Genomic DNA, 12,759 nt, shown 5'->3' on the forward strand with positions numbered 1-12,759 from the left:
GATAGTGGTGGAATGTGACTCCAACATGGGATTAGCATGCCCCCCCCCAGTCTGCGGCGTGTTGTGTTGTACATGTTGTTGGCCTACTTTGGGACAAAATCTTCCGATCTGATTGGAGATGAGAGGGGATTGAACCAGCCCGACTGGTCGCTGTATGAGCAAAACAACAGGACAAATGTCCTTTATCTTGTTTGCTATCTCCTCAGTCTGCAGTGACTTATGTCGCAATGGCAGGAATACGTTTTTCATTGTCGGATTATTGTCGCTGCAAATCAACGGTATGGGCAGTTTGAGTGAATGAGTTTGGCCTCAAGGAAGTATTTTATTATCAGATCCAATTTTAAATTTTTACATCCGCACATCTGTCTGTGTAACATTATTTAGTGCTCTGGTGTAGGAGTAAATACAGTAAATCAAATGTTGGGACTGACTTGGTTTTTCAGAGAGTTTTGGCTTTCCCATGCTACGTCATCACACGAGCACCGCTGGTATCTTTATCACCCATCTAACCCCACATGATGGATACATCCTGTTGAGTCTAATCGTCATGAAATGTAAACTGAGCTCAGCAGTATGTGATAACCGGGGCTCTGGTTACAGCCACTGTAATTTTGACTTTTGTCAATGCAAAGCATAATAACTATAAATAGCAAAGGGACTTGTAAGCATCTCTGAAGTGTGTAAATGAAACTTCTGGGTCATTAAGTTTTAATTGAACTCCTATTGCATTCCACAGCAGACAAAAGCACTATTCTGGCTAAGCTGTGTGGGCTTCTTGCTTATAAATAAGGCAGGCACCTCTGATTGTGGACTAAAATGTATAATTCATGCATCGCCCCTCCCGCTCCTCCTCTTCTCACTTTCCGCCAAGCTATTCCTTTTCAGCTCTTTGTTGTCTGCACCCTCAACTGCATCTAAATTAATAATTAAAGTGGTTCACCAAGAAAAGGCTGTGACGCCACCTGCTGCGTTCACGCGCTCTCTCAGAGCTCTCTTTGACAAAACAGAACGTCTGAAACTGTATACGTTTTGTTTCACCTTTTACTTGAGCTGGAACACAACCTTGTTTCAGATGGTTGTAAAAATGAAAGAATTATGGCACTTGGTGAAGCTCACAGTTCATGTTCTTCTCAGGGCTGTAAAGCACTTGCAAATGTGGAGAATATGTAATTTTTTTGCTAAGGAGAAGAATTTTGAGAAGAAAATGCGTTAAGTTTTTTCGTTGCTTTGCGTCGTTAATAGTTTATATTTGCAAAACACGATTGTCCAAGCAGAAATTAGATCAAGAATGCCACGTTTTTGTGGAGTTGGAATCAATCGTTCAACTAAAAAAAAATGTGTGAATACATGTGACATTGCACCAATAATAAATCTCATGCGAAAAAAAAGAACAAGACCCTTTTCTCACCCTGACAAAGGCCCGCGGATACGGTGTCTGCGACCCACTTTTTGCTCCTGAACCCACTACTTGTGAAGTTTTGCTCTACAATCCTTCACTGACACTGTGATCCCTCTGGGTTTCCTGTTGGTTTTGCAGTCGGTTATGTAATCACAGAACGAAAAAATTCAAAGCAACCACTGCAATATATATTTCATCTGTTTATGACCTAAAATTGGGAACCAAAATTATCTTTGAATATTAAAATGCACTCGGAGTGTCTGTGCACATGTTTTATCTTGGATGTGAACCACTGACAGTAACTGGCAGCATTAAAAACAATCACGTAAAATATTATATTTCATCTTTTTGTTCTTGGAAAAAAAATAAAAAAAATGTGACTTTCGGATAAGGCAGAATTCATTTAAAGGCTCATGTTCTTCAGCTTTTGTGTGACTTTGGCCAAGTGTAGGGTTGCGAACCCGCGTCTCAAATCAGCACGCTGTTAATCTTTTCCATCTACCTGCTCCACCCTCTGTCTGCTCAGCACACACCTGTGTTGATGAACCGCAGCCAAGAAATTAAATACACAATGTCTCTTGTCTGCAACACGCCGGCAGGTCAGGTTAGGTTAAGGAAATACGGTGTCTAGACTGTGAAACGGCTTGGAATGAGGATATCTTCTTCCCTATCGTGTTACTGTTACAGCCGTACAAATCTTCCATATATGACATGTCACATGCAAATGTAAAAGGAAGCTTTAACATATACATTGACACTTATCGGTAATTAGACCACTAACACTTTGTGATATAGATCTCAGGCTGGTTAACCTGAAAGAAGAGTTTCAGAGCTGGCACAATCTCAGATGGAACATTTTAGGCATTTATTCTAAGCCAAATAGAGCTGATGTTTTTAAATTAGAAAAGTGGGACTAAGAGCTTGTATGTGGATTAAAATGAGGAGACAAACTGTCTCATCACGTCCTTTATCATAAGAAGCACAAGGAAAACTGTTGAGCAGTAGTGAGGCACTGGGTGAAGTGAGGGGTGACATGATTTGAGGATAATTGGGCTCAGACGCTAATTCACAACAAGAAAAAAAAAAGCTTAAACAGAGCTACAAATCTAATCCTTACCATTGTCCATGTCCTTGTTTCAAGTTTTTATTATCCTTGCAAACACGTATGAATCTTAGCAAATCATCTACTCCGTTGTCAGTTCCAGAAACTTGTCCTTTTAACACCACTGGCTGCTGAATATGCTCCATCTGTCAAGATAGTTGATGTGATAAAGGCTAATGCTTTCGCTACACTGCAGTGGAAGCCCAATGCTCCAGATTTATTAACCTTCAAGACGTTTTTTTTTTTTTTTTTTTTTAAGTAGAAAAGCTTCTTGGAAGCAAACCTGTGTGGAACAAAAAAATGTTAGAGATCAGAATATAGAAAATTCACCGTGATTACATCAGTGTTTCTCAAATGGGGGTACGTGTAGCCCAAGGCATACGCGACGGCACTGCAGGGGGTACTAGGGAGAGAGAGTGTAGAAAATTACAAATAAAAATATTAAAAATATGGGGTTTTATAATGTTTAATTTTGGTAAACAATTATAATCACACTAAAAATGACCAGCAACACAAAACAACAACAAAGACATACTAAATGAGAGAAAAATACACAACATCACTACAAAATACACAAAAATAACGGAAAAACATACAAAACGACCTTAGGAACAACCACACGGCACCAAAAACACACACTAAGAGAGAATAATTTAAATAATAAGAACAACAGACAAAAACACACAAAATAAGAGAAAAATATACTGAATAATAAAAGAACAGACAAACAACAACAAAATGACATCAAAACACACAAAATGACACAAAAACACACAAAATAACACAGAAAACACACAAAATGATGATACACATGATCTTGATTAGAACATGAACTGAAAATACAAAGGTCATATTAGAAAAAGTTTGAGAATCACTGATTTACATTAAAGTAATGAAATAGAAAAGGGCAGCGACTGAAAAAACAAAAGAGAAAAAAGGAAACTTTCAAAGCTCAGAGGAGACATTGGTCAAATAAAAGTGAAATAGGGTGAAACATGGGTGAATTAAATTCAATAAGTGTCTGCTTCAGGTTGGGTCGATAGATTATCTGCAAGAGGCTGAGAGAGCAACTTAAATTATTGAGTCCAGTCGTCGGGTGTGTGAAAAGTGCCGGAGCAGCAAAATATAGCCATAACTCAGTGAGCTCAGAGGTGAGCTGTACAGCGTGTCTTATGAACAACAGGGTTTCCTCCATATCTGAGTCCACCAGAGAACCGACACGTCTGAGGCGTCGTTCGCGGGGCAGGCAAAGGCACCTTGTTAATAAATGCATTCAGCTCAAACTTGACAGTCACCATCACAGCTGGGATTGATTAGTTCAGAGAGAGAAATCCCAACTGTGGGCTTTATGACAGGGATCAAAAGATACTCGGGACCACACTATTGGCAGGTTGGGAAGGGGGGAAACACGTGCCCACATGGCTTAGTGGCATTTTTAAAATTCCTGAATCAGCCTCACACTTCTTAATGTGGCCACATAAATGTGTTCTGGCAATATTGGAAAATATCATTGGTCTAAATTATGAGCTATCTGATATTTGGAATATAATCTATGTATACAGGCTTCAGGGCAGACATGGTTTTAGTTCATGTTTCCTTAACTCAAACAAAACACTTGCGTGACATTTAATGAGTGCACTGTTTGGATAGTTTGTTTCCGTCACCCACTCTGGGAAATGAATCTCTCGACCCCCCCCACCCCCCAACCTCTGTCTTCTCCCTCCCGACATCGTCCCAGCCATGAAGAAAGTAATGTAGGGTGTTGCATTGGCTGCTATTCAGCTTGGCTCTTCTCGCCGGCCCCATAGAATGCTTTTCAGGGTGCCTCAGAGTAACAACTGCTGAGTTTTATCACAGCATGAAATGGGGAGTGAAAGAGTTCACTGGATATTGCTACTTTAACATGCAGAGCGTGTCACCATCGGGTAGGAAGATAGGAGGACAATAAGCAGCTCTAAAGCATTTGTTAAGAGAAACAGCTGTAGTCTATAGAAACAACCCTGTGCTCTTGTTTGCATTCCCGTAAATTGAATTTGTTTTGTTTTTAGAAAACAAATTGTCCTGAGTTATGTATGAACAACACACACACAGAAAACGGGGCACGGATTCCTTATGGTGCTCAAAAAGATAGTGACATAGCAGACTGAAAGAATTTCCTTGAAGAAACTTAATACTGGCACCCAGACTCAGCAGATACCCTTTGTCTGACCCAATTATGTTTCCTTGTGCAGCTGTGAAAATGTTTGAAGGCTCATTCGGGGAGCCTACATACACACATACATACACACATACATAAATACATACATACATACATACATACATATTTTTATATTTATAGTATTTATAGATTAAAAAAGATATCCTGTCAATGTAATGATAACTTAAAAATACCGGTAACGCTTTAAGGGCCCATGTTAAGCTAAATGGACTTCTGTACTTTAAACATCATAAAGTGTTATTTAGGCTTCATACACATGGCCAAAGTGTTTTTTTCATTGATTCCCTCAGTCGTTATTTAGAGGGTGATTTGCTCTTTTCTTACTGCAGGGTGAGACCAAACACCTCGCTCCAATTTGATGACGCGTTCCCACTTTGATGACGAATTTGACGCGACACTGAGCTGGAGAAGCCACGCCTCCAGGAAGCTCTCTGTCGTGATTGACATGTAAACAAACATGCCCACAAAGGTGAGCATGTCAGCATTCTTCGTGCAGTGCTATGTATGTATTTTCTACAGGCGAGTTTTGGAAAATAATCCTCAAATACTATGTTTTTGGGGTTCTTAGAACAAATGGAGATGGGTGAAAAATAGCATGATGTGGGACATAAAGGCTGAAATAACGCTGTCATTATTATGACTTGACCCTAACCCTAATAACCTCACTAGATCCCTCCACCTTACCCCAAAAAATGCCAACATAGCTCCAAAGGTGCCATTATTTAGCGAACGACACTTAATGACAGATTATTGACAGCCCGCATGACACCTTATTCATGCTAATGACAGCGTAATGTCAGCCTTATGTATAAAACTTCAAGTAAAGTGTTACCAAAATACCTATATTCATCTTCATATTTTGATGTAGATGAGTTTTATTTTCATTTTAGCTACGTGAACATGTATGATTGACTTTATTAAAAAAAAAAAAAAATATTTGCAATTTCAAAATGGTGAATATTTCTTTTCAAATTAATTTTTTTCTATATATACTGTAGTTGACAGGTGCTAGTTTTTAAGGGGGCGGAGCCAACAGTGGTGGTTGGTGATGTAAGAAGCCACCAAAATGTCACAAACTACCATTCTCAGCCAATAGCAAAATTCAATTGTAATATCTGGGTTTCAACCCATAGAGGGCAGTCACGCTTACATTTGTACAACAAAATATGCCAAATTTAAATACTTGGACTAAAATCTAAAAAGAGTTGGACAAGAATCAATCAACACAACTGCTTCGTACCCAACATACATTTGTTTTGAGTTTTTAACCACTCTTTAAATTTGGAGTAAAACTACATTAACCAATCACCAATTTACCTCCCACGTTCACCTATGCAACATTTACTGTAAACATGAGCTTGTTTATACAAAAAATTACCTTTTCATATAGTGTAATAAAAGCAGGTGGCAATCCCATCATTAATAGTCTGTCAACCTAGTTAATGCATCTCAATACATTGATTTATTGAACGATATCATTACCCTTAACATGTCTGTGACATCACTGTGCCAAAATGTAACAAGTCTCTGATCAGTTTGAGACTGACCTGTAATTTACAAAGAGTAACTTAAAAACTATACAAAAAACATGTTTCGCTCTCCAACTATGACAACAGGAAATGAAAATACTAATACTGGAGGGAATCAAGGGTGTGTGTCTGCATGGGATGTGATAAAGGTAAAGTAGTACCTCATCAGTGGCTCTATCCCAGTCATATTTCTGGCGATATCAGTAACATGGTTTAGATTGAGCACCAAACTGTGTAAGTAGGACTCCGGCACCTGATTGATGGGAGCACCTTTGTAATTACATCCAGCCGTCCTTATTTGCTTTGGCAAGACATCTGTCGTCGATCCTCCTCATCCCCGCTTAAATGTCAGCTTGTGGGTGTGGCTGAGGGGAAACGTTGACAGATAGCCAGTGTTCAGCACACCTGCAGGGAGCTCTGTGCTTCAGTACAGATGTTTAACTTTTTTAAAAGAGATGCTTTCCCCCAATAGATCCGCTTGTTTTATGAATACAAGTGCTCTGATGTATGTGGGAAAAGTTTCTGTTAAGTCATAAATGTGTCGTGGAGCCTTTACCTTTGTGTGTGAGTGAAATAAAGTGTTAATCCATACCATAGAAAATGAAAACTGGGCATTTTAGGGCAACATTGAATTTGAATTGAATGTGTTTAGTTGTGTTAGTCGGAAACCAGGAAAAGGTTGTCAGAAAAGGTGAAAGGACTCCATTCAGTCCATCCACAGAAGATTGGTCAAAGAGTAAAATGAGCTTGATCCCGGGGCTTATGCATGTATGTTCAGTGATTTGTAGGAGGGATTTGGGGGGCTTTAACGTGTGCGTCTACTGGCAGAAGCTCCTTTAGAAAACTTGTGCAGCTCATAGTTATTGCCTCAACATCTCATTGTTCTTGCCAGTTACTGCTGACCTGCCGCAGGCTTTCCTTCCAGTAGGTGTAATTGGTCCATCATATTATTAATAGCTGATGGTTTTCAAAATGACATAGAGCGAAGCGTAACTTGGACAGTGCAATAGAGTCTTGTACGTCATTCTCAACCTCTGAGGTGTTGCAGCGGTATCACCAGATCAGCTCTGTAGGAAACACATTCATTTATTTTGGGGCTTTTGGTTGTCATCACCCTTAATCGTGTTCATTTCTCCTTTTTGGCACCCGATTTTTCATATTAATCTATCAACCAGGGTTAGAGGGCTATCTATATGTATATATATATATATATATATATATGTCTATATTGCAAGGGCAGTCAGAGAGCACAAACCAAATATCCTCCAGATATTATCAGGTATCTGCATCAGTGATCCTGATCGTGGTACCACGACATTTTCGCACTTTAAAGGTCTGTATGGAATTTCTATCCCCATTAATAACGATGCAGTTTGTCCAAATTTATGGGCGCATTGGGCACCACCATTTTTTTTTTTTTTTTTTTAAATCACAATGAAATGCAGATTTGATCCATATGAAACTCAGTGGGGTAATTAAAGAAACTAATCTGACATAACTGAAAGATGGGACAATTACAAACTGAGAGATAGGGATTTTAGTATTTTTCAAACTGATCCAGAATCAGTATATTATCTGGATACCTTCCAAAATGTATTGGAATCTTTGTTTACATTTTGGTCAAATTCAGTTTAGCACTTTTGACATAATCCTGCTAACAGGCAAACAAACAAGTAAGCGCTGGTGATAATATGACCTCCTCTACGGCGGTAATACTTTGGTAATGCCCTTGTCTTCTTGTCGGAGCTGTTAGAGACAGTAAACTTGTTTTTAGTTTCTCAGAGCAGACACTGATGGTTCAGAGAATCATCACAGCGTAGAGGAAGTATTTGGCCACCATTGATGTTTGTTGTCGATCTTGTGCGGATGGCAGCAAAAAACCGCAATCCATGGAGACTAGCAGTTTCGCGTGTCAGGTTCAATAGAAACGCTCCGGAAAAACAGTATCGGATTCCGAAAACGAGGCGTTAGGAGGCGTTTCCATTGGCGGTATCGGCTCTACACACATGGACACTGGATGTTTTATGCACAGATGTGATCGCAACGTATTCTTCCAGAAGCATCGTTTTTGTTTCATCACATGTCCGTCCACTGCACTCCATAAAATGCAAATAAACATTTCAATATAGTAATAACTATATAGCTGTTTAATAAACGCATAGAAATACATCTCTGAGTGCCTGACAGCAATGAGAAATGAATGACATCACCTTTAGTTTTAAATCCAATGTGAACAGTTGGGGCCGTATTAGCCACTACACTGTTGTGAGTTTTATGTAGCTCTGTGTCTTGTCTCTTGATGGCAGATCTCAATATTATATTTATGTCTCCCACTCACATTAGAGTGTCATCAATTAGCAGAATCTCTCGAAACACTGCTGTGTCTGCCCTTGTAGTATGACTAACAAACGGGTTTAATTAAAACTGGGCTGAGTGACTAAGCAGATGACTTGAGTCGGTTTATTAGTAACATTAATTGACAGGTAGACGTCGTGTCATGTATTTTTCTAATGTGTGGATGCTCAGCAGTCTACAAAGCTACATATTTAATTGTCGGGGCTCCTTTAATTGTGAATACATGCACGTTGGCGCTTGTGTGTTTCTTTGTGTGTGTTGTGTGTGACTATTGGCATAAATACGTTTCAACACGACCTGATTATAGCCTGGAAAAATCATGCAGGGCTAAGTGATTTTTAACCACAGCGCAAAGGAATACTTGGGTGCATTAATTGAGCGTTGATGAATGTTTAAGGCTGTTGTGTAAAACCGTTTACTTTTTTATAGATAGAATATATCTTTATTGGGTTTATTTGATGTGTTGTAGAAGTTAAATAAAATGTTACTACAGAACAATGTACGTGTACACGCATAGATATCTGAATGGATATTTTGAATCATTCTATAAAGATTGCATGGAAATGCTAACTATACTAATAAAACACCTTAGCAGTCCGTAGGGACATGGGTTGGTAACCCGAGGGTCGCGGTTTCAAGTCCCAGTGCGGACCAAATAAAAGGAAGTTGTTCTGGTAGCTGGGCCTTGAGCAAGGCACTTGAACCCCAACACTGCTCCCTTCATTATAAAGTGGCTTTGAGTATCCAGAAAAGCGCTATGTATAATAATAATAATAAAGTGCTGTACAACATAGTAGGTGACTGGTGGAGTGACCAAGGCTGGGTCGTCCAATAACTGAAGAGTTGGGGGTTTGAATCCAGCTCTATCCAAGTCATTGTCGCTGTGTCCTTGTGCAAGGCACTCTACCCACATTGCCTCTTATGACTGGGTATGATTTGTGCTGCTGTGGCTACAATGTAGCTTACCACCACCGGTATGAATGGTGTGAGTAAACAGAATGAATAAATAATGGTTTCTGTATCCGCTTTGAGTCTCCTATAAAAAAGTGCTATATAAATCCAAGCCATTATTAGTGAGGATGCATTGTCATCCTCACTATTGTATTCGTTTCCCTTTATTATTATTCTACTATTTTATTCTTCTTCCGTATCCTCAAACTCGTCCCACAATTTTCAACTAATTTCAACAATTGAGGTATCAAACTTTTCAGAAAATTCTGCACATCTCTGCTATATCTCAGTGTTTTGAAAACTTTTGAACTTTTTGAGTTATTTCTCGCGGAACTTTTTGCTCTCTTCCACTTACATTGAAAGTTTGAACCTTTTTGACCCTCTTGTGCACTTTGACCCTCTTCATCGTCGGCCATTTTGAAACCATTCAACTTTTTCAACCTTTTTCAAACTTTTCAACCTTTTTCAACCTATTTCAAATTTTTTAAACTTTCTCAAATTTTTCAAACTTTTTCAAAATTTTCAAATTTTTTCAACTTTTTAAAACTTTTTCAACCTTTTCAAACTTTTTCAACCTTTTCAAACTTTTGAACCTTTTTCAACCATTTCAAACTTTTTCAAATTCTTAAACACTTTTCAAACTTTTCAAACTTTTTCAACCTTTTCAAACTTTTTGAACGCTAAAACAAGGCTATTGTCAACGCTATGCTAATGCCAACGCTATGCCAATGGTAACGCGATGCTAATGCTAGCGCAATTTTAATGCTAGCGTAATGCTAATGCTAGCACAATGCTAATGTTAGCGCAATGCTATTGCTAACACAATGCTATTGCTAGCGTAATGCTAATGCTAGCACAATGCGAATGCTAACACAATGTTAACGCTGACGCTAACGCAATGCTAACTTTTTCAAACTTTTTCAAACCTTTTCAAACTTTTTCAACCTTTTCAAACTTTTTCCAACCCATTTTAACCTTTTCAACCTTTTCAACCTTTTTCAACCTTTTCAACCTTTTTCAACCTTCAAAGCGATTGTTGCTAAGTTATTACAACGTTAAGGCTATTGCTAGGTTAATGCTATGCTAATGTAGTGCGACGCGGGCCAGCACATGCATCCTCATTTGCATTTTCTTCAGGAAGTGCAAAAATTCTAGTCACATGGAAAATATATGAAATACATTGAACACACACAATATAGATAACTAACTAAAAGACTCAAAGCCAAGGAGATAAGTGCGTATTTCTAACAGAAACTTAGTAACAACTGGGCATTTATATAAAAAAATCTTTTAACTGGTTTCATAAACTAAATTTTGTGTTGATCTTAAAAGATTCCTAGAAGGCGTACGTCACTTTTAAAAAGTTGAGATCTACTGTTATAAAGACTGACTTTGGCAGGTTGTTGGTGTAGTCTGAGTGGCTATACTGGTATTTGCCATGCAGAAGCAGCCTGGCATTGGTTTGACTGCTTCTGTTCTTCTCTTTCACACTACCTCTGGGCAGCCAACAGCTGGAGCATTTAAGTCTCAAACCTCTCCCTCCCTCTAAATGTGTGCGCTTTTCTGCAGCATGATTGTATTGGACATCCATGGACCTTCTGTATTATACTACCCTCACTTTTATTGAATTCGAGCCATTCGGGCTTGAACTGTTTTACATAAATCAGAAAGAATTTGACTAGATTGGATGTTAGATTCCATGTTAAGGTTTTATTGTCTCATTATGTCTGACAAAGTGAATCACATTCATTGCAAAGTATTTCTATTCTGCAGCGTCAGTGATAATCATTCACTGAATTTGCTCCACGCGTTAAAAAAAAACAAGGAATCCAGAGAATGTTAAGCCTGGAGTATCATTTAATAAATGCTTTGTGTGCGATGTAGGAAAAGAGAAAGGAGTTAAATGCCAGTGCTGAGTTTGTCAAGCCCAGACATGAGCAAGGAAAAGGGTAGAATGAGAGTTAGGCACAGACACTTAAGAAGGCTGGTAGTGTTAAGGCGTAAAGAGAGAACCTGTCAGGACCTACATTCGCCAAATCCCCGAGCGTGCGTTTTCAGAGAGACTTAGGCTGTGTGCTTATAACAGACAACCACATTACCCCGTGTATGCTTTGTGCTTTAAAGAGCAATGTTTATATCTTCTGAAAGCATGCACTGCTTCTGTAATATAAGGAGGAAAAGTGACTTGGTAGTGGCGAGTGTGGCGAGGGGGACGCGCTGAGGGGGACGCCTGTCAGGCAGCGTGCACACTGCGCACAGGAGGCACCATCTCCTCAGCAGCTTCCCTTTGATGTGGCTGCACGCTTTGAAGAACTGACACCCTTCTTCTTTTCCCAGTGCCTGGAGCCGTGCAAGGAATCCTGGGACCTGAAGGAAAACCAGTGCCAAGATTTATGTGAGGTATGACACTGCAACGGATACTGTGGTCATCCTATATTGGAGAGCATGATTTTTTTATAGCCCATGTGGGAAAATTCAATCAGTGGGAAGTTAGAAAAGGAAAAAGTGTGAATTAAAACTCTTTCTGCAACTGGAATGCCGCCTTTGAGGCCAAATCAAGGATGTCTTATGTACTCACCGCTTCATTGCGTCATGAGGCTAAATGTACACAGGACTGTCTCTGTTAGCTCACAGAGGTGTCTGTTTATAGCGAGGCACGTTGGTCCAAAAGGAAACTGACATATGTTTTTCCCCTCTTCTCTCCCCCGTCTTTCTTCTTCTTCTTCTTTTTTTTTCTATAGCCACTCTTTCCCAAGAAGCACTACGAATGTCTTACAAGCTGTGAGTTCCTGAAGTCAGTAGAGGGAGTCAAGCAAGGCGACTGTCCTGCCCCTGAAAAGGCCAGCGGTTTCGCCGCCGCCTGCGTGGAGAGCTGCGAGGAGGACGGAGAGTGTTCATCCATCAAAAAGTGCTGCTCCAACGGCTGCGGTCACACCTGCCAGCTGCCGAAGAACCTTTACAAAGGTAACACTAATACACAAGTGTCCAACAATGAATTACGGTACTATTTCAGTTAAAGGCCAGCCTTATGAGGGCTTGATTAGTGGTTTTATGCAAATAAACATGACATCAAACAGCTGTTTTGTTTAGAATGCAGTGGAATGTGAAAAAAAAAAAATCATTCTCCTCACAATTTACACAATGATTTAACCCTGATAACCCTGTTACTTAATCTTTAAATTAAAAGAGCCTCAGAGTTCATATA

At 39.4% G+C, this 12,759-nt stretch overlaps 1 protein-coding gene across 1 annotated transcript in view; it reads left to right on the plus strand.

Moving 5' to 3' along the window:
- Window positions 1–12,759, plus strand: part of anos1 (anosmin 1) — a 55,462-nt gene that overhangs the window by 15,008 nt on the left and 27,695 nt on the right. Inside the window, exons 3-4 of the mRNA XM_028436723.1 lie at window positions 11,892–11,954; window positions 12,296–12,518. Coding sequence (XP_028292524.1) covers window positions 11,892–11,954; window positions 12,296–12,518 — 286 coding nt within the window. The remainder of the gene's footprint in view (window positions 1–11,891; window positions 11,955–12,295; window positions 12,519–12,759) is intronic.

Source organism: Gouania willdenowi, chromosome 21 (genome assembly GCF_900634775.1).
Source record: "Gouania willdenowi chromosome 21, fGouWil2.1, whole genome shotgun sequence".
In the NCBI taxonomy this organism is placed as follows: domain Eukaryota; kingdom Metazoa; phylum Chordata; class Actinopteri; order Blenniiformes; family Gobiesocidae; genus Gouania; species Gouania willdenowi.